A 23,091-nucleotide genomic window follows, 5' to 3' on the forward strand; every position below is an offset into this window, starting at 1 on the left:
TCAGGGGTGGGAATTGGTGAACTGTAAAAAGAGGAACTCTACATGGGTGCTGGGGGCATGCCCCCTACTCCCCACCCTTTGCAAATGAAACCAAATAAGAAACGCTGCCGCATTTAGATTCATTATGACGTCACAACGTAATTTGATGTGTAACATCATCAGTTAGGACAGTTTTAAGATATCGTAGTGCTAAAATAGCTTCAAAAGTCTAGGCCCAGAAGTTTACATGATAAAAAAAATTTCCCTGCGGAAAGGATGATTAAAATGCAAGGAAACGCAATGTTCCATGAGAGGAAAACCGCAGATCCGAGGAGAAATCCCACCCCTGAAAGTTAACCTTTTGTTTTACCATTATCAGGTCGAACTTTAGGTGAGCAAAACATTTTACTAAATTATCTATGAAACTTACACAAAACCACATTTATTTGCAATAAAATATTAGTTACTTACATGAAATTATTTTGTCAAATTAGAATAAAATTAACCAATTCTTTTTTAATTTTGCAACTGGTGAACTTGGTGAAAGGTAGAGCTAGTACCGATTGTGGAGTAAAATAATGTTGTTTTTTTCTTAAATAAAAGGCTATGTAAATTTTATTATATAAAAGTAAACATTATGTGATATTTTTTTATTAAATTATTACAGTTGAGCATAAAGTTTACAAAAAAGACATTGCATTAAGCTTGAGATGATATGATAAATAAGTTATTACCCTTGTGTGTGTTTTTAGGTATTGACAATATCATATATTGGGACAGAGACGCTTCACCTTTTAGGTATTGACAATATCATATACTGGGACAGAGACAATATCATATACTGGGACAGAGACAATATATACTGGGACAGAGACAATATCATATACTGGGACAGAGACAATATATACTGGGACAGAGACGCTTCATCTTTTAGGGGGCGGGATGTGGCCCAGTGGTAAAACACTCGCTTGATGCGTGGTCGGTTTAGGATCGACTTCGGTCTCTGAGCCCCATTGGGCCATTTCTCGTTCCAGTCAGTGCACCACGACTGATATATGAAAGGCTGTGGTATGTGCTATCCTGTCTATGCGATGGTGGATATAAAAGATCCCTTGCTATTAACGGAAGAATGTAGCAGGTTTCCTCACTAAGACTACATGTCAAAATTATGAATAAATGTTTGACATCCAATAGCAGATGATTAATGAATCAATGTGCTCTAGTGGTGTCGTTAAACAAAACAAACCTTAACTTTACCTTTTGATTATTTTTCCACATGTGTTTGAGGTATGCAAAGGTAACACGGGAGTGAGTGGTGGGGAGTGGTACGTTGGGGTTCTTCGACGGGTCCATCCCCAGGAGGGTAGTCAGAGTCTTGTGAGACAGCGCCTAGAAAATACAAATCATTATAACTATAATACAGGGAGGTGATACCCAACAGAAAACAAAACATGAAAACTCTCTATTCTATAATATGAGACAGCGCCTAGAAAATACAAATCATTATAACTATAATACAGGGAGGTGATACCCAACAGAAAACAAAACATGAAAACTCTCTATTCTATAATATGAGACAGCGCCTGGAAAATACAAACCATTGTAACTATAATACAGGGAGGTGATACCCAACAGAAAACAAAACATGAAAACTCTCTATTCTATAATATGAGACAGTGCCTGAAAAATACAAATCATTGTAACTATAATACAGGGAGGTGATACCCAACAGAAAACAAAACATGAAAACTCTCTATTCTATAATATGAGACAGCGCCTAGAAAATACAAACCATTATAACTATAATACAGGGAGGTGATACCCAACAGAAAACAAAACATGAAAACTCTCTATTCTATAATATGAGACAGTGCCTGAAAATACAATCATTGTAACTATAATACAGGGAGGTGATACCCAACAGAAAACAAAACATGAAAACTCTCTATTCTATAATATGAGACAGTGCCTAGAAAATACAAATCATTATAACTATAATACAGGGAGGTGATACCCAACAGAAAACAAAACAAGAAAACTCTCTATTCTATAATATGAGACAGCGCCTAGAAAATACAAATCATTGTAACTATAATACAGGGAGGTGATACCCAACAGAAAACAAAACATGAAAACTCTCTATTCTATAATATGAGACAGCGCCTAGAAAATACAAATCATTGTAACTATAATACAGGGAGGTGATACCCAACAGAAAACAAAACATGAAAACTCTCTATTCTATAATATGAGACAGCGCCTGAAAAATACAAATCATTGTAACTATAATAGAGGGAGGTGATACCCAACAGAAAACAAAACATGAAAACTCTCTATTCTATAATATGAGACAGTGCCTGAAAAATACAAATCATTGTAACTATAATACAGGGAGGTGATACCCAACAGAAAACAAAACATGAAAACTCTCTATTCTATAATATGAGACAGTGCCTGAAAAATACAAATCATTGTAACTATAATACAGGGAGGTGATACCCAACAGAAAACAAAACATGAAAACTCTCTATTCTATAATATGAGACAGCGCCTAGAAAATACAAATCATTGTAACTATAATACAGGGAGGTGATACCCAACAGAAAACAAAACATGAAAACTCTCTATTCTATAATATGAGACAGTGCCTAGAAAATACAAATCATTATAACTATAATACAGGGAGGTGATACCCAACAGAAAACAAAACATGAAAACTCTCTATTCTATAATATGAGACAGCGCCTAGAAAATACAAATCATTGTAACTATAATACAGGGAGGTGATACCCAACAGAAAACAAAACATGAAAACTCTCTATTCTATAATATGAGACAGCGCCTAGAAAATACAAATCATTATAACTATAATACAGGGAGGTGATACCCAACAGAAAACAAAACATGAAAACTCTCTATTCTATAATATGAGACAGCGCCTAGAAAATACAAATCATTATAACTATAATACAGGGAGGTGATACCCAACAGAAAACAAAACATGAAAACTCTCTATTCTATGATATGAGACAGCGCCTGAAAAATACAAATCATTTAACTATAATAGAGGGAGGTGATACCCAACAGAAAACAAAACATGAAAACTCTCTATTCTATAATATGAGACAGCGCCTGAAAAATACAAATCATTGTAACTATAATACAGGGAGGTGATACCCAACAGAAAACAAAACATGAAAACTCTCTATTCTATGATATGAGACAGCGCCTAGAAAATACAAATCATTGTAACTATAATAGAGGGAGGTGATACCCAACAGAAAACAAAACATGAAAACTCTCTATTCTATGATATGAGACAGCGCCTAGAAAATACAAATCATTGTAACTATAATAGAGGGAGGTGATACCCAACAGAAAACAAAACATGAAAACTCTCTATTCTATGATATGAGACAGCGCCTGAAAAATACAAATCATTGTAACTATAATACAGGGAGGTGATACCCAACAGAAAACAAAACATGAAAACTCTCTATTCTATAATATGAGACAGCGCCTAGAAAATACAAATCATTGTAACTATAATAGAGGGAGGTGATACCCAACAGAAAACAAAACATGAAAACTCTCTATTCTATAATATGAGACAGCGCCTGAAAAATACAAATCATTGTAACTATAATACAGGGAGGTGATACCCAACAGAAAACAAAACATGAAAACTCTCTATTCTATAATATGAGACAGCGCCTGAAAAATACAAATCATTGTAACTATAATAGAGGGAGGTGATACCCAACAGAAAACAAAACATGAAAACTCTCTATTCTATAATATGAGACAGTGCCTAGAAAATACAAATCATTATAACTATAATACAGGGAGGTGATACCCAACAGAAAACAAAACATGAAAACTCTCTATTCTATAATATGAGACAGCGCCTAGAAAATACAAATCATTATAACTATAATACAGGGAGGTGATACCCAACAGAAAACAAAACATGAAAACTCTCTATTCTATAATATGAGACAGCGCCTAGAAAATACAAACCATTATAACTATAATACAGGGAGGTGATACCCAACAGAAAACAAAACATGAAAACTCTCTATTCTATAATATGAGACAGCGCCTGAAAAATACAAATCATTGTAACTATAATACAGGGAGGTGATACCCAACAGAAAACAAAACATGAAAACTCTCTATTCTATGATATGAGACAGCGCCTAGAAAATACAAATCATTGTAACTATAATAGAGGGAGGTGATACCCAACAGAAAACAAAACATGAAAACTCTCTATTCTATGATATGAGACAGCGCCTAGAAAATACAAATCATTATAACTATAATACAGGGAGGTGATACCCAACAGAAAACAAAACATGAAAACTCTCTATTCTATCATATGAGACAGCGCCTAGAAAATACAAACCATTATAACTATAATAGAGGGAGGTGATACCCAACAGAAAACAAAACATGAAAACTCTCTATTCTATAATATGAGACAGCGCCTAGAAAATACAAATCATTTAACTATAATACAGGGAGGTGATACCCAACAGAAAACAAAACATGAAAACTCTCTATTCTATAATATGAGACAGCGCCTAGAAAATACAAATCATTGTAACTATAATAGAGGGAGGTGATACCCAACAGAAAACAAAACATGAAAACTCTCTATTCTATGATATGAGACAGCGCCTAGAAAATACAAATCATTATAACTATAATACAGGGAGGTGATACCCAACAGAAAACAAAACATGAAAACTCTCTATTCTATAATATGAGACAGCGCCTAGAAAATACAAACCATTATAACTATAATAGAGGGAGGTGATACCCAACAGAAAACAAAACATGAAAACTCTCTATTCTATAATATGAGACAGCGCCTGAAAAATACAAATCATTGTAACTATAATACAGGGAGGTGATACCCAACAGAAAACAAAACATGAAAACTCTCTATTCTATAATATGAGACAGCGCCTAGAAAATACAAATCATTGTAACTATAATACAGGGAGGTGATACCCAACAGAAAACAAAACATGAAAACTCTCTATTCTATAATATGAGACAGCGCCTGGAAAATACAAATCATTGTAACTATAATACAGGGAGGTGATACCCAACAGAAAACAAAACATGAAAACTCTCTATTCTATAATATGAGACAGCGCCTAGAAAATACAAACCATTGTAACTATAATACAGGGAGGTGATACCCAACAGAAAACAAAACATGAAAACTCTCTATTCTATAATATGAGACAGCGCCTGAAAAATACAAATCATTGTAACTATAATACAGGGAGGTGATACCCAACAGAAAACAAAACATGAAAACTCTCTATTCTATAATATGAGACAGCGCCTGAAAAATACAAACTATTATAACTATAATAGAGGGAGGTGATACCCAACAGAAAACAAAACATGAAAACTCTCTATTCTATAATATGAGACAGCGCCTAGAAAATACAAACCATTATAACTATAATAAGGGAGGTGATACCCAACAGAAAACAAAACATGAAAACTCTCTATTCTATAATATGAGACAGCGCCTAGAAAATACAAATCATTGTAACTATAATAGAGGGAGGTGATACCCAACAGAAAACAAAACATGAAAACTCTCTATTCTATAATATGAGACAGCGCCTGAAAAATACAAATCATTATAACTATAATAGAGGGAGGTGATACACATTGAAAAAACTCATAAAAACTCTATACAATAAATGTATAACTGGCATATCAAATGCTGTGGTGTGGTGTCCTGTCTATGGAAAAGTACATTAAAAGATCCCTAGCTGAAATGTAGGTTTACTTTGGATGTGTTTCGATAATGAAGTTTGACATCCAATAGTAGATGACTAATTAAACAATAAACTCTAGTGGAAGGAAGGAAATGTTTTATTTAACGATGCACTCAACACATTTTATTTACAGTTATATGGCATCAGACATGTGGTTAAGGACCACAGAGATATTGAGAGGAAACCTGCTGTCGCCACTTCATGGACTACTCTTTTCGATTAGCAGAAAGGGATCTTTTATATGCACCATCCCACAGACAGGGTAGTACATACCATGGCCTTTGATACACCAGTCATGGTGCACTGGCTGGAATGAAAAATAGCCCATTGGGCCCACCGACGGGGATCGATCCCAGACCGACCGCGCATCGAGCGAGCGCTATACCACTGGGCTACGTCTCGCCCCAGGACAGCTGATCTAGATTTACCTGTAACTCTGTCACATGGGAAAAGGAGTACTGTTAGAGAAACAGCCGATTTTAATCTACGTCATCAATTGTTATCACCTTGGAAAGGAATACTTAATTTTTAATGGAAATGAAATGGATAGTTGTCAATACACCAGCATAATGTTTAACTATGAGTCTCACAATAATCTGCTAAGTATTCTTACCAATCGTCCACTTTTGCGACAAAGACTTGCGTATTTTAACCAAGTGGTCATGTCGTCGGTAGGGGAGATAACCAGCGATCGAACCTGAAGAATTTTCTGCCAGTCTTCCACCACCCTCTGGCATCCCTGTTGAAACAAAAACAATAAAATTATACAAATCTCACAAGAGAAAACCTCCCTGTTAATTATAATTTGTTTTATTTTAAATGGACATAATCATACTGATGTACTTACCTTGTTTGATCTCTATTTTAAATGGACATAATCATACTGATGTACTTACCTTGTTTGATCTCTATTTTAAATGGACATAATCATACTGATGTACTTACCTTGTTTGATCTCTATTTTAAATGGACATAATCATACTGATGTACTTACCTTGTTTGATCTCTATTTTTGTGCTGGGGTGTCGTTAAACATCCATCCATCCATGAAATATCAGAATTTAACAAGAGAAAAATAGAAAAGTTAGTTTTGTTTAACGACACCACTAGAGCACATTGATTGTTTAATCATTGGCTGTTGAATGTCAAACATTTGGTAATTCTCACATGTAGTCATCAGAGGAAACCCCTACATTTTTCTTAATGCAGCAAGAGATCTTTTATATGCACCACCCCACAGAGAGGATAGCACATATCACGGTCTTTGATATACCAGTCGTGGTGTACTGGCAGTAACGAGAAATAGCCCAATGGGCCTACCGATGGGGATTGATCCCAAACCGATAGCACATCAAGCGAACGCTTTACCACTGGGCTACATTAACAAGAGAAAAATATCCCTCTTAAAACAGACAATGAAATTATAAGAATTTACCAAGAGAAAACATCCTTAAGTCTCTCCCACCACATTTACTAAATGTACCTTAAGTCTCTGCCACCACACTTAATAAATGTACCGTAAGTCTCTGCCACCACATTTAATAAATGTACCTTAAGTCTCTCCCACCACACTTAATAAATGTACCGTAAGTCTCTCCCACCACACTTAATAAATGTACCTTAAGTCTCTCCCACCACACTTAATAAATGTACCTTAAGTCTCTCCCACCACACTTAATAAATGTACCTTAAGTCTCTGCCACCACACTTAATAAATGTACCTTAACTCTCCCACCACTTAATAAATGTACCTTAAGTCTCTCCCACCACACTTAATAAATGTACCTTAAGTCTCTCCCACCACACTTAATAAATGTACCTTAACTCTCCCACCACTTAATAAATGTACCGTAAGTCTCTCCCACCACACTTAATAAATGTACCTTAAGTCTCTCCCACCACACTTAATAAATGTACCTTAAGTCTCTGCCACCACACTTAATAAATGTACCTTAACTCTCCCACCACTTAATAAATGTACCTTAAGTCTCTCCCACCACACTTAATAAATGTACCTTAAGTCTCTGCCACCACACTTAATAAATGTACCTTAAGTCTCTCCCACCACTTAACCCTTTGGTCGGAGCAACGACAAAAATGTTGTTTATCGGTTGGACGGTGTAACGACATAAATGTTGTTTTATCACGTGATCGGTTTGTACGACCTGTAAACAATGCACCATTAGAAAAATAGACTGGCACTGGTGTCTGCCTTTTAAGTAATGTTTTAGCTATAGGATGTCAGCTTGACTTGTTTATTCTACAGCGATTACAATACCAGTCACTCATTTTAGTGAACTACGGTTAAGGTGATTGAAAACATGGCAACAAGCGAAGTTCGCCGCAGTGCGAGAAACAGGCGTTTGTTCAATTTAGCGGAGGTAACTGAATTATTATATCACAGTGAGAGTGATAATGCCTCAGTAAGTTGTAGTGACATCGATTAATGTGAGTATCAGTATTCTGATGATCAGGGGAATGATAGTGGAACTGATGAAAATGTTTCTGAACCCTGAAGTGAATTGAATAATTTGAGAAATGAACCAAACAGTGAATCTGTATTGCCTGAACCTGATACATCAGTGCATTTGCCAACTGAAAAGGATACTTGGTGTAATATTCATAACTTTCAAACAGACAAGATCCGTTTTGCATCAATTTGTATCCCCGTCTGGGCCAACATGGAACACCACTGTTGCAAGCCCAGTGTCCTACTTTGATAATTTTTTTGAACCAGTTCCTGGTTCAGGTGATGGGCCATCATTATGGGATGCTATTGTCACTGAGACTAATAACTATTACATGTGGAACTTAGCAAAAGCTGGTGTGTTGCCAGAGTTTTCAAAAATGTTGTTATGGCAGCCACTAAATGTTGAAAAACTACGGGCCTTCATTGGACTGTGTCTAAATATGGGTCTAATCAAAATGCCAAAACTGAAATCATACTTTGATATGAAGCATTTCTCTCCGGATGTCCCCGTGTTTCGAAAAACTATGAAAGCAGACACATTCAATCTGATTTTGAGATTTATTCATGCATCTGATAGTACCAGTGAACCAAATCGTAAAAGCCCAAATTATGATCCACAATACAAATTTCGTAAAGTGCTAGATCATTTGACTGCTCGTTGGCAAAGTGCATACAACCTATCAAAAACCATTTCCATTGATGAATCCATTGTCTAGTCAATTATATTCGTATTAAAAAACACCACCAGTGGGGACCCAAGGAATACCATCTAGCTAACTCCGAAACCGGGTATATCCATAATACAATATACCACACATCATATCTCAAAGTGTCCAACAAAGGACAACCATTTGATGTTTGTAACAAATTGTTACAAAGCCATCATGGCAAACATCACCATCTGGTGGTGGACAATTACTATACAAGCATTCCTCTGTGCAAGGAAATGTTAGAGTATCAAATCTATGTTACGGGAACTGTCCGTGGTAATCGTAAAGGTTTACCCCGACTCTATCAAAAAGCAACTGAAAGTCAAGGGTGATATTGTTGCTGTGCGCAATGGACAGCTGTTGTGTATATCCTGGATGGATAGAAAACAAGTTTGCATGTTATCGACACATGCTTCTGCAAAAACAGTGCAAAAAGAGAGGTATGACAAGTCCATAAAAACTGTCCCATGTGTTGTCGTGGAGTACAATGCCGGAATGGGTGGAGTTGACATTGCTGATCAAATGACCGACACCTATTCAGCAGAATGGAGATCAGTGAAATGCTGGAAAAAAATATTCTTCCATCTGCTTGACAGAACAGTTAAAAATGCATATGTATTATACAAACAAAATTCTAAATGTTGACAAACCGATGACACATTACGAGTTCTTGGTCAGTGTAATTGGTTACCAAGAGCCACGTAAACGAGCAGGCAGGCCAAGTATGGGTGATCATTTGGCCAGATTCAGTGCCAGACACTTTTGTAACACAATTCCTGACAAGAAAAGGAAAATGTGTGTTGTTTGTGCCAAGGCTAGAGATGGTGGTTATAAGGGTACAAGGATCAGAACTTGGTGCCATTACTGTGGTGTTGGACTGTGCCGAAAAAAATGCTTCCAAGCTTACCACAACTAGTCAGTGCCATGTATATACCAAGAATATCAAGTTTTGTAAAGGTATTTTTGATATTTCTTTTAAAAATGTAACGTATATTTATACAGTTTTTTATGTACAGCAATTTTTAGTGAATTATGCAATATTAATCAACTGAACGCAAGGTCATAATTACCCCATACCGACTAAAGGGTGAATAAACATACCTTAAGTCTCTCCCACCACACTTAATAAACATACCTTAAGTCTCTCCCACCACACTTAATAAACACACCTTAAGTCTCTCCCACCACACTTAATAAACACACCTTAAGTCTCTGCCACCACACTTAATAAACGTACCTTAAGTCTCTCCCACCACACTTAATAAATGTACCGTAAGTCTCTGCCACCACACTTAATAAACGTACCTTAACTCTCCCACCACTTAATAAACGTACCTTAAGTCTCTGAAACCACACTTAATAAACACACCTCAAGTCTCTGTCACCACACTTAATAAACGTACCTGAAGTCTCTCCCACCACACTTAATAAACGTACCTTAAGTCTCTCCCACCACACTTAATAAATGTACCGTAAGTCTCTGCCACCACACTTAATAAACGTACCTTAAGTCTCTCCCACCACACTTAATAAATGTACCGTAAGTCTCTGCCACCACACTTAATAAATGTACCTTAAGTCTCTCCCACCACACTTAATAAATGTACCATAAGTCTCTGCCACCACACTTAATAAATGTACCTTAAGTCTCTCCCACCACACTTAATAAATGTACCATAAGTCTCTCCCACCACACTTAATAAACGTACCTTAAGTCTCTCCCACCACACTTAATAAATGTACCGTAAGTCTCTGCCACCACACTTAATAAACGTACCTTAACTCTCCCACCACTTAATAAATGTACCTTAAGTCTCTCCCACCACACTTAATAAATGTACCTTAAGTCTCTCCCACCACACTTAATAAGTGTACCGTAAGTCTCTCCCACCACACTTAATAAATGTACTGTAAGTCTCTGCCACCACACTTAATAAACGTACCTTAAGTCTCTCCCACCACACTTAATAAATGTACCGTAAGTCTCTGCCACCACACTTAATAAACGTACCTTAAGTCTCTCCCACCACACTTAATAAATGTACCGTAAGTCTCTGCCACCACACTTAATAAACGTACCTTAACTCTCCCACCACTTAATAAATGGACCGTAAGTCTCTCCCACCACACTTAATAAATGTACCTTAAGTCTCTCCCACCACACTTAATAAGTGTACCGTAAGTCTCTCCCACCACACTTAATAAATGTACCTTAAGTCTCTCCCACCACACTTAATAAATGTACCGTAAGTCTCTGCCACCACACTTAATAAACGTACCTTAACTCTCCCACCACTTAATAAACGTACCTTAAGTCTCTGAAACCACACTTAATAAACACACCTCAAGTCTCTGTCACCACACTTAATAAACGTACCTGAAGTCTCTCCCACCACACTTAATAAACGTACCTTAAGTCTCTCCCACCACACTTAATAAATGTACCGTAAGTCTCTGCCACCACACTTAATAAACGTACCTTAAGTCTCTCCCACCACACTTAATAAATGTACCGTAAGTCTCTGCCACCACACTTAATAAATGTACCTTAAGTCTCTCCCACCACACTTAATAAATGTACCATAAGTCTCTCCCACCACACTTAATAAACGTACCTTAAGTCTCTCCCACCACACTTAATAAATGTACCGTAAGTCTCTGCCACCACACTTAATAAACGTACCTTAACTCTCCCACCACTTAATAAATGTACCTTAAGTCTCTCCCACCACACTTAATAAATGTACCTTAAGTCTCTCCCACCACACTTAATAAATGTACTGTAAGTCTCTGCCACCACACTTAATAAACGTACCTTAAGTCTCTCCCACCACACTTAATAAATGTACCGTAAGTCTCTGCCACCACACTTAATAAACGTACCTTAAGTCTCTCCCACCACACTTAATAAATGTACCGTAAGTCTCTGCCACCACACTTAATAAACGTACCTTAACTCTCCCACCACTTAATAAATGTACCTTAAGTCTCTCCCACCACACTTAATAAATGTACCTTAAGTCTCTCCCACCACACTTAATAAGTGTACCGTAAGTCTCTCCCACCACACTTAATAAATGTACCTTAAGTCTCTCCCACCACACTTAATAAATGTACCGTAAGTCTCTGCCACCACACTTAATAAACGTACCTTAAGTCTCTCCCACCACACTTAATAAATGTACCGTAAGTCTCTCCCACCACACTTAATAAACGTACCTTAAGTCTCTCCCACCACACTTAATAAATGTACCGTAAGTCTCTGTCACCACACTTAATAAACGTACCTTAACTCTCCCACCACTTAATAAACGTACCTTAAATCTCTGCCACCACATCACTCTGATGGCCTCCTGTCTCTCCCACCACCCTTAATAAACGTACCTTGAGTCTCTGCCACCACATCACTTTGATGGCCTCCTGTCTCTCCCACCACCCTTAATAAACGTACCTTAAATCTCCGCCACCACATCACTTTGATGGCCTCCTGTCTCTCCCACCACCCTTAATAAACGTACCTTGAGTCTCTGCCACCACATCACTTTGATGGCCTCCTGTCTCTCCCACCACCCTTAATAAACGTACCTTAAATCTCCGCCACCACATCACTTTGATGGCCTCCTATCTCTCCCACAACACTTAATAAACGTACCTTAAATCTCCGCCATCACATCACTTTGATGGCCTCCTGTCTCTCCCACCACACTTAGTAAACGTACCTTAAGTCTCTCCCACCACCCTTAATAAACATACCTTGAGTCTCTGCCACCACATCACTTTGATGGCCTCCTGTCTCTCCCACAACACTTAATAAACGTACCTTAAGTCTCTGCCACCACATCACTTTGATGGCCTCCTGTCTCTCCCACCACACTTAATAAACGTACCTTAAGTCTCTGCCACCACATCACTTTGATGGCCTCCTGTCTCTCCCACCACCCTTAATACACGTACCTTAAGTCTCTGCCACCACATCACTTTGATGGCCTCCTGTCTCTCCCACAACACTTAATACACGTACCTTAAATCTCTGCCACCACATCACTTTGATGGCCTCCTGTCTCTCCCACCACCCTTAATACATGTACCTTAAGTCTCAGCCACCACATCACTCTGATGGCCTCCTGTCTCTCCCACCACCCTTAATACATGTACCTTAAGTCTCTGCCACCACATCACTTTGATGACCTCCTGTCTCTCCCACCACCCTTAATAAACGTACCTGAAGTCTCTGCCACCACATCACTTTGATGGCCTCCTGTCTCTCGGGAACCAGCTTGTACTGGATGATCTCCTCTAGCTCGGACAACATCTGCACATTCACCATCGCCTGCAGCAGAAGAAAGGAATGTTGTGGTTTAACAACACCACAGGACATTGGTTAATCAACAGTTATGACAAAATTAATATTCATTCAGTGACACCTAAACTATTGAAAATAGTTTTCTAAAATCACCTTCCATTATATTGCTTTGAAAAGGCTGCCCTGTTAAGGCAAAAAAGTTGAGTCTGGTATAAAATGGGTGGATTGTTATATTGCATAATAAACATCAAAATAATACAGCCAGATGTCAGAGAACTGCGACCTGATACAGAACGAAATGTTTCCTGCAAATGTGAGTATATGTTCTGTTATAACGCGTGTGCTACTTATGAAATATATTAACAATATAATTCTAATCAGTGTAATATGGCAAATGTGGGTACTGACGCCATCATAACTATCCCATCATAGCACTTTATAATGTCACCTGCTTAGATGCTACAAAAAGAAGGAAGAAGGAAATGTTTTATTTAACAACACACTCAACACATTTATTTACTATGATATGACGTCAGACATATGGTTAAGGACCACACAGATATACAGAGAGAGGAAATCCCCTGTTGCCACTTCATGGGCTACTCTTTTCGATTAGCAGCAAGGGATCTTTTATATGCACCATCCCACAGACAGGATAGTACATACCACAGCCTTTGATATAACAGTCGTGGTGCACTGGTTGGAACAAGAAATAGCCCAATGGGTCCACCAATGGGGATGGGTCCACCAACGGGAATCGATCCTAAACTGACCGCGCATCAAGCGAGCACTTTACCACTGGGCTACATCCTGTCCCCTAGATGCTACAGTGCTACCTATAAAGTATATTTGTCTAACAACATAATGCTAATCCTGGTCCTGTAATCTATTAACATGCCCATATCCCATTTAAGATTCAGGAATACCAGACTGTGAAATGTCAAATGTGAGTACTCACGCCGTAAGCCCCGTTACAGCTCTCCCCCGCCATCGTGTTAAATGTCAAATGTGAGTACTCACGCCGTAAGCCCCGTTACAGCTCTCCCCCGCCATCGTGTTAAATGTCAAATGTGAGTACTCACGCCGTAAGCCCCGTTACAGCTCTCCCCCGCCATGGTGTTAAATGTCAAATGTGAGTACTCACGCCGTAAGCCCCTTTACAGCTCTCCCCCGCCATCGTGTTAAATGTCAAATGTGAGTACTCGTGCCGTAAGCCCTGTTATAGCTCTCCCCGCCATCGTGTTAAATGTCAAATGTGAGTACTCACGCCGTAAGCCCCGTTACAGCTCTCCCCCGCCATCGTGTTAAATGTCAAATGTGAGTACTCGCCGTAAGCCCCGTTACAGCTCTCCCCCGCCATCGTGTTAAATGTCAAATGTGAGTACTCACGCCATAAGCCCTGTTATAGCTCTCCCCCGCCATCGTGTTAAATGTCAAATGTGAGTACTCGTGCCGTAAGCCCCGTTACAGCTCTCCCCCGCCATCGTGTTAAATGTCAAATGTGAGTACTCACGCCGTAAGCCCCGTTACAGCTCTCCCCCGCCATCGTGTTAAATGTCAAATGTGAGTACTCACGCCGTAAGCCCCGTTACAGCTCTCCCCCGCCATCGTGCTAAATGTCAAATGTGAGTACTCACGCCGTAAGCCCCGTTACAGCTCTCCCCCGCCATCGTGTTAAATGTCAAATGTGAGTACTCGTGCCGTAAGCCCCGTTACAGCTCTCCCCCGCCATCGTGTTAAATGTCAAATGTGAGTACTCCCGTAAGCCCCGTTACAGCTCTCCCCCGCCATCGTGTTAAATGTCAAATGTGAGTACTCACGCCGTAAGCCCCGTTACAGCTCTCCCCCGCCATCGTGTTAAATGTCAAATGTGAGTACTCACGCCGTAAGCCCCGTTACAGCTCTCCCCCGCCATCGTGTTAAATGTCAAATGTGAGTACTCGTGCCGTAAGCCCCGTTACAGCTCTCCCCCGCCATCGTGTTAAATGTCAAATGTGAGTACTCACGCCGTAAGCCCCGTTACAGCTCTCCCCCGCCATCGTGTTAAATGTCAAATGTGAGTACTCACGCCGTAAGCCCCGTTACAGCTCTCCCCCGCCATCGTGTTAAATGTCAAATGTGAGTACTCACACCGTAAGCCCCGTTACAGCTCTCCCCCGCCATCGTGTTAAATGTCAAATGTGAGTACTCACGCCGTAAGCCCCGTTACAGCTCTCCCCCGCCATCGTGTTAAATGTCAAATGTGAGTACTCGTGCCGTAAGCCCGTTACAGCTCTCCCCCGCCATCGTGTTAAATGTCAAATGTGAGTACTCACGCCGTAAGCCCCGTTACAGCTCTCCCCCGCCATCGTGTTAAATGTCAAATGTGAGTACTCGTGCCGTAAGCCCCGTTACAGCTCTCCCCCGCCATCGTGTTAAATGTCAAATGTGAGTACTCGTGCCGTAAGCCCTGTTATAGCTCTCCCCGCCATCGTGTTAAATGTGAGTACTCACGCCATAAGCCATCACAGCTCTCCCCCGTGTTAAATGTCATCGTAAGCCCTTAAATGTCAAATGTGAGTACTCACGCCATAAGCCCTGTTATAGCTCTCCCCCGCCATCGTGTTAAATGTCAAATGTGAGTACTCACGCCATAAGCCCTGTTATAGCTCTCCCCCGCCATCGTGTTAAATGTCAAATGTGAGTACTCACGCCATAAGCCCTGTTATAGCTCTCCCCCGCCATCGTGTTAAATGTCAAATGTGAGTACTCACGCCCCCTGTTATAGCTCTCCCCCGCCATCGTGTTAAATGTCAAATGTGAGTACTCACGCCGTAAGCCCCGTTACAGCTCTCCCCCGCCATCGTGTTAAATGTCAAATGTGAGTACTCGTGCCGTAAGCCCTGTTATAGCTCTCCCCGCCATCGTGTTAAATGTCAAATGTGAGTACTCACGCCGTAAGCCCCGTTACAGCTCTCCCCCGCCATCGTGTTAAATGTCAAATGTGAGTACTCGTGCCGTAAGCCCTGTTATAGCTCTCCCCCGCCATCGTGTTAAATGTCAAATGTGAGTACTTACGCCGTAAGCCCCGTTACAGCTCTCCCCCGCCATCGTGTTAAATGTCAAATGTGAGTACTCGTGCCGTAAGCCCTGTTATAGCTCTCCCCGCCATCGTGTTAAATGTCAAATGTGAGTACTCACGCCATAAGCCATCACAGCTCTCCCCCGTCATCGTGTTAAATGTCAAATGTGAGTACTCACGCCATAAGCCCTGTTATAGCTCTCCCCCGCCATCGTGTTAAATGTCAAATGTGAGTACTCACGCCATAAGCCATCACAGCTCTCCCCCGTCATCGTGTTAAATGTCAAATGTGAGTACTCACGCCATAAGCCCTGTTATAGCTCTCCCCCGCCATCGTGTTAAATGTCAAATGTGAGTACTCACGCCATAAGCCATCACAGCTCTCCCCCGCCATCGTGTTAAATGTCAAATGTGAGTACTCACGCCATAAGCCATCACAGCTCTCCCCCGTCATCGTGTTAAATGTCAAATGTGAGTACTCACGCCATAAGCCCTGTTATAGCTCTCCCCCGCCATCGTGTTAAATGTCAAATGTGAGTACTCACGCCATAAGCCCTGTTATAGCTCTCCCCCGCCATCGCGGTGAGCTCAGTGTCGAGGATGTCGCGAGCCTTGTCGATGCACTGCTGGGCCATGGGGAAATTCTCAGAGTGCAGGGCAAACACCGCGCGGTAGAACGCGCCGTCGTAGCTGGTGCGCGATATCAGACACATGTACTCCTCAATGCTGTCCCACTGGCCTGTCGATGTAGGAGAGAAATCAAAGTGGGTTACAAAACAAAAAATCTAAAATATTTTAAATTGGTGACTGGACACTAAGATTAGCCCCAGGGTTAGGATTGCACAATGGTCTAAAATGACGACGCCCATTCAGAATGTATGTAAAGTATGAGCCCAAAACCATACCTTACGTTTTGTATGGAGAATATGGTGTATATTTTAGATAAAAATTGAATTTCTGGATAAATCCATAAAACTTTCAAATGACAAATCAGTAAATTTATGTCAAAAATTGCAAAGGAAAGGAATGTTTGTTAAAGAACACATCAGCACATTTCAGACCATGGCTAACTGGTGTCTAACTTGGCTAGTTCCACAGTTGGTCACAAGAATAATGTTTCTGGGGCATTTCTTTTTCTTACATTTTTCTGGTTTTTGTTTAATGACACCACTAGAGCACATTAATCATCAGATACTGGGCTTCAAACATTTGGTAATTGTGACAGGTAGTATTCACAAGAAATCCACTACATTCACAAGAAATCCACTACATTTTCCCCCATTAGCATCATGTGATCTTTAAATGCACTTTCCCACAGACAGGACAGCACACATTTTGATATGCCAGTCATGGGACACTGGTTGAGACATGACAAAATAATGGTTCTGCCAAGGTTATTTGATCCTACGACCCACCCATCCTCAGGCAGGCACTCCATCCCATGCCAAACTAACACTCTACAATTGATCTACATCAATTGTCTTCAAAGCTTGCTGCAAATTAAAATACATGTTACAAATCTCAAACATATTGTCCCAGAGACCAAATATTATGTTAAATTTTATCAATAAGAGGTGATTTTTGTCACCACCCAACCAGTGATCCCAAATTCCCCCCAAAACAAAAATAAGAAAAAAACATACCAAGACCCCAGGCTGCCGCTGATGCCATTCTCGCCATTTTGCTGCGAATCTCGTCACTCGCTGTCGGCCATTTCTCACACGCTAGAGCGTGCAGCTGACCCCTCAAATAACATATAAGAAACTAGAGATATAAATGTATATATAGTTAGAAAGGTAACAATTAAGCAACAGATTTAAATACATATTTAATAAATTAAAAAAATTCACTTGTGGACTGTACTTAAACAAAATGAAAGATAGTTTCAGGAAATGTCTGCAACAGAACTGACAGGTCATGAATACCTTGACATCACCATTGAATGAGAAATGTCTGCAATAGAACTGACAGGTCATGAATACCTTGACATCACCATTGAATGAGAAATCTCTGCAATAGAATCAACAGGTCATGAATACCTTCACATCACCATTGAATGAGAAATGTCTGCAATAGAATCGACAGGCCATGAATACCTTGACATCACCATTGAATGAGAAATGTCTGCAATAGAATTGACAGGTCATGAATACCTTGACATCACCATTGAATGAGAAATGTCTGCAATAGAATCGACAGGTCATGAATACCATGACATCACCATTGAATGAGAAATGTCTGCAATAGAATCGACAGGTCATGAATACCATGACATCACCATTGAATGAGAAATGTCTGCAATAGAATCGACAGGTCATGAATACCTTGACATCACCATTGAATGAGAAATGTCTTAAATAGAATCGACAGGTCATGAATACCTTGACATCACCATTGAATGAGAAATAGTTTGTTTTATATCACGGAATATGTTATGTAGGCCAATCTTCTCCCTAAGGAAATAAATTAGCCAAATTTTTCTCTGCATACTGGTAACAATTACCATTCTCCCAGCGCCTCGAGACACCTCATCCTGCCGAGCGTGAGACTGACGTCGTCGGGGTTCAGCTCCTGCTTGGCCTCATACGCGGTCAGAGCCTTGTCCCACTCGTGCAGCTTCTCATACCAGTTCTCCTGGATCTTCTACAATACACAATGGCATCATTTTAGAAATGAACTTCGAAATGATAATGGACAAACAAAAATATGGAAAATTAGGAAGGTCTTGAAATGTATATACTGTGAAATCACTTTTGTTTGTGGCAGTCTAATTTCTGTAACATTTTTAGACTTGTGCAGTTAATGAAATTTAGGAACACAACAACAACAACAAAAATATATAATATATCTATACATATAATAAGAATTATAGGATATTAAACAAGCTTCCATTTCGTATCATGTTTATGTCCTTGAGTGAAATAATTTTTCAGTTGTCACAAGCTTTAGCGAGTGACAATAAAAATTATTTCATGAGGGACATAAACATGATACAAAATGGTAGCGAATTTAATATCCCACTTATTACCCATAATCAATCTTAATTTATACCACTCATCTCGTTTCGCTGACGTTCCTGTAAGGTCGTATGCCAATTGATGACATCATCATGTGACGTCAAAAGTATTACATCTCACTTGGCATTCTAGTGGGACGTATCACTTTGATATATAACAAGATATTTATAATCATATGGGTAATAATTAACGATATTACCTTTTCAATCCACTAACTTAAGTACCCAACAAAATGTTTGTAGCAAAACCACAAAAAGTTACTTTCCCGAAAATAAAGGAATTCACAGTATACAAGAGTCGGCCTAGTGATGTGGCAGCCACTTAAAATAAAGGAATTCACAGTATACAAGAGACGGCCTAGTGATGTGGCAGCCACTTGAAATAAAGGAATTCACAGTATACAAGAGACGGCCTAGTGATGTGGCAGCCACTTAAGATAAAGGAATTCACAGTATACAAGAGACGGCCTAGTGATGTGGCAGCCACTTAAGATAAAGGAATTCACAGTATACAAGAGACGGCCTAGTGATGTGGCAGCCACTTAAAATAAAGGAATTCACAGTATACAAGAGACGGCCTAGTGATGTGGCAGCCACTTAAGATAAAGGAATTCACAGTATACAAGAGACGGCCTAGTGATGTGGCAGCCACTTAAGATAAAGGAATTCACAGTATACAAGAGACGGCCTAGTGATGTGGTAGAGACGGCCTAGTGATGTGGCAGCCACTTAAGATAAAGGAATTAACAGTATACAAGAGACGGCCTAGTGAGGTGGCAGCCACTTAAGATAAAGGAATTCACAGTATACAAGAGACGGCCTAGTGATGTGGCAGCCACTTAAGATAAAGGAATTAACAGTATACAAGAGACGGCCTAGTGAGGTGGCAGCCACTTAAGATAAAGGAATTCACAGTATACAAGAGACGGCCTAGTGATGTGGCAGCCACTTAAGATAAAGGAATTCACAGTATACAAGAGACGGCCTAGTGATGTGGCAGCCACTTAAGTTAAAGGAATTCACAGTATACAAGAGACGGCCTAGTGATGTGGCAGCCACTTAAAATATTAACACATTGAGCATTGATGTGTAATCCTTTTGTAATACTTATATTTTTTAATCACATGTTAAGGGAAGCTAAAGGTTACTCTCCTTGATGTTAGTCTCAGGGGGAGGGATGGACAGCCAGAGTGACAGCAAACCTTAAAGGGACTGACCCTATTTTTTAAACTCTAAGGCATAATTTTCACCTAGACTCTAGTTTCAACCTATAAAAATGGACACTAAGTTTGGTTAATTTATAAACCTGTAACACATTTGGATACAACAGTGTGAAATAAGAGTCTGTGACATTGAAATACCCTTAAAAATAGATTAAACCGCGACTCCATAACAGTTACTTCTCAGAGGCACGTGAATTTTTTAAAATATGAAGAAAAAAATGCATTTTGTGTTATTAGGAACACCAGGATAACCAGAAACACTTTGGTTGTACGGAAATGGATAAATCTAAAGAATAAAATATCAGTAATGTTTGATTTCAGTGATCATAAACGGCTCTAATAGTGAAAAATATGCTGTAGTGTTTAAAAACTAGGGTATGTCCCTTTAAATGACGAGGTGTGAACAAATTTGATTTCCATTCCTTTCTACGACATAGACAGCCCGAGTGTCCTCCAACCCTAGATTTCCATTCCTTTCTACGACATAGACAGCCCGAGTGTCCTCCAACCCTAGATTTCCATTCCTTTCTACGACATAGACAGCCCGAGTGTCCTCCAACCCTAGATTTCCATTCCTTTCTACGACATAGACAGCCCGAGTGTCCTCCAACCCTAGATTTCCATTCCTTTCTACGACATAGACAGCCCGAGTGTCCTCCAACCCTAGATTTCCATTCCTTTCTACGACATAGACAGCCCGAGTGTCCTCCAACCCTAGATTTCCATTCCTTTCTATGACATAGACAGCCCGAGTGTCCTCCAACCCTAGATTTCCATTCCTTTCTACGACATAGACAGCCCGAGTGTCCTCCAACCCTAGATTTCCATTCCTTTCTACGACATAGACAGCCCGAGTGTCCTCCAACCCTAGATTTCCATTCCTTTCTACGACATAGACAGCCCGAGTGTCCTCCAACCCTAGATTTCCATTCCTTTCTACGACATAGACAGCCCGAGTGTCCTCCAACCCTAGATTTCCATTCCTTTCTACGACATAGACAGCCCGAGTGTCCTCCAACCCTAGATTTCCATTCCTTTCTACGACATAGACAGCCCGAGTGTCCTCCAACCCTAGATTTCCATTCCTTTCTACGACATAGACAGCCCGAGCGTCCTCCAACCCTAGATTTCCATTCCTTTCTACGACATAGACAGCTCGAGTGTCCTCCAACCCTAGATTTCCATTCCTTTCTACGACATAGACAGCTCGAGTGTCCTCCAACCCTAGATTTCCATTCCTTTCTACGACATAGACAGCTCGAGTGTCCTCCAACCCTAGATTTCCATTCCTTTCTACGACATAGACAGCTCGAGCGTCCTCCAACCCTATCCTGCTTTAAATTTGATTTCCATTCCTTTCTACGACATAGACAGCCCCGAGTGTCCTCCAACCCTATCCTGCTTTAAATTCGATTTCCATTCCTTTCTACGACATAGACAGCCCGAGTGTCCTCCAACCCTATCCTGCTTTAAATTTGATTTCCATTCCTTTCTACGACATAGCTCGAGTGTCCTCCAACCCTATCCTGCTTTAAATTTGATTTCCATTCCTTTCTACGACATAGACAGCTCGAGCGTCCTCCAACCCTATCCTGTTTTAAATTTGATTTCCATTCCTTTCTACGACATAGACAGCTCGAGCGTCCTCCAACCCTATCCTGCTTTAAATTCGATTTCCATTCCTTTCTACGACATAGACAGCCCGAGTGTCCTCCAACCCTATCCTGCTTTAAATTTGATTTCCATTCCTTTCTACGACATAGACAGCTCGAGTGTCCTCCAACCCTATCCTGCTTTAAATTTGATTTCCATTCCTTTCTACGACATAGACAGCCCGAGTGTCCTCCAACCCTATCCTGCTTTAAATTTGATTTCCATTCCTTTCTACGACATAGACAGCCCGAGCGTCCTCCAACCCTATCCTGCTTTAAATTCGATCATACACAAGCTAAGACTACAGGCCAAGGTTCCAGACGTCGTTTTACGAAGCGATCTTAGTGCTAAGATTACCGTCTGCATTTAAGGTTAACTTAGCACTATGACTGCTTCGTGAAAGGAGGCCCAGGTTGGTACTAACCAGGTCTTTGTGGTGCTTCATGGCGTATTCCAGGACCCCGGCTGCTGCTTCGTACTGCTGCAGTTTATTGTTGATACTGCAAAGAGAAAGAAATCAAGCCATTACAGGTTACAATGGGCTATCATCAAAAAAAGAGAAGTTTGTTTTGTTTAACGACACCACTAGAACACATTGATTTATTAATCATCGGCTATTGGATGTCAAACTATATGTAGTCATCAGATGAAACACACTACATTTTTTCTAATGCAGAAAGGGATTTTTATATGCACTTTCCCACAGACAGGATAGCAAATACCACAGCCTTTGATGTACCAGTCGTGGCTATCATCAAAAACACACATTGAATGCAGTGTCATTTTATTCATATCTGATCCAATATTCAACCCTAAATCTTTTACCCGTAAACCCTTTCTCTAAACAGACATATTTATATTTATAT

General features: G+C 40.0%; 1 protein-coding gene across 3 annotated transcripts in view; it reads right to left on the reverse strand.

Moving 5' to 3' along the window:
• Window positions 1-23,091, reverse strand: part of LOC121390027 (serine/threonine-protein kinase mTOR-like) — a 105,404-nt gene that overhangs the window by 26,422 nt on the left and 55,891 nt on the right. For all 3 annotated transcript variants that reach the window (XM_041521727.1, XM_041521726.1, XM_041521728.1), the window contains 7 exons: window positions 22,650-22,725; window positions 18,837-18,976; window positions 17,977-18,077; window positions 16,879-17,072; window positions 13,192-13,299; window positions 6,403-6,528; window positions 1,237-1,368 (listed from right to left, as the gene is read on the reverse strand). In XM_041521727.1, the coding sequence (XP_041377661.1) occupies window positions 1,237-1,368; window positions 6,403-6,528; window positions 13,192-13,299; window positions 16,879-17,072; window positions 17,977-18,077; window positions 18,837-18,976; window positions 22,650-22,725 (877 nt within the window). The remainder of the gene's footprint in view (window positions 1-1,236; window positions 1,369-6,402; window positions 6,529-13,191; window positions 13,300-16,878; window positions 17,073-17,976; window positions 18,078-18,836; window positions 18,977-22,649; window positions 22,726-23,091) is intronic.

Source organism: Gigantopelta aegis, chromosome 15 (genome assembly GCF_016097555.1).
Source record: "Gigantopelta aegis isolate Gae_Host chromosome 15, Gae_host_genome, whole genome shotgun sequence".
NCBI classification, from domain to species: domain Eukaryota; kingdom Metazoa; phylum Mollusca; class Gastropoda; order Neomphalida; family Peltospiridae; genus Gigantopelta; species Gigantopelta aegis.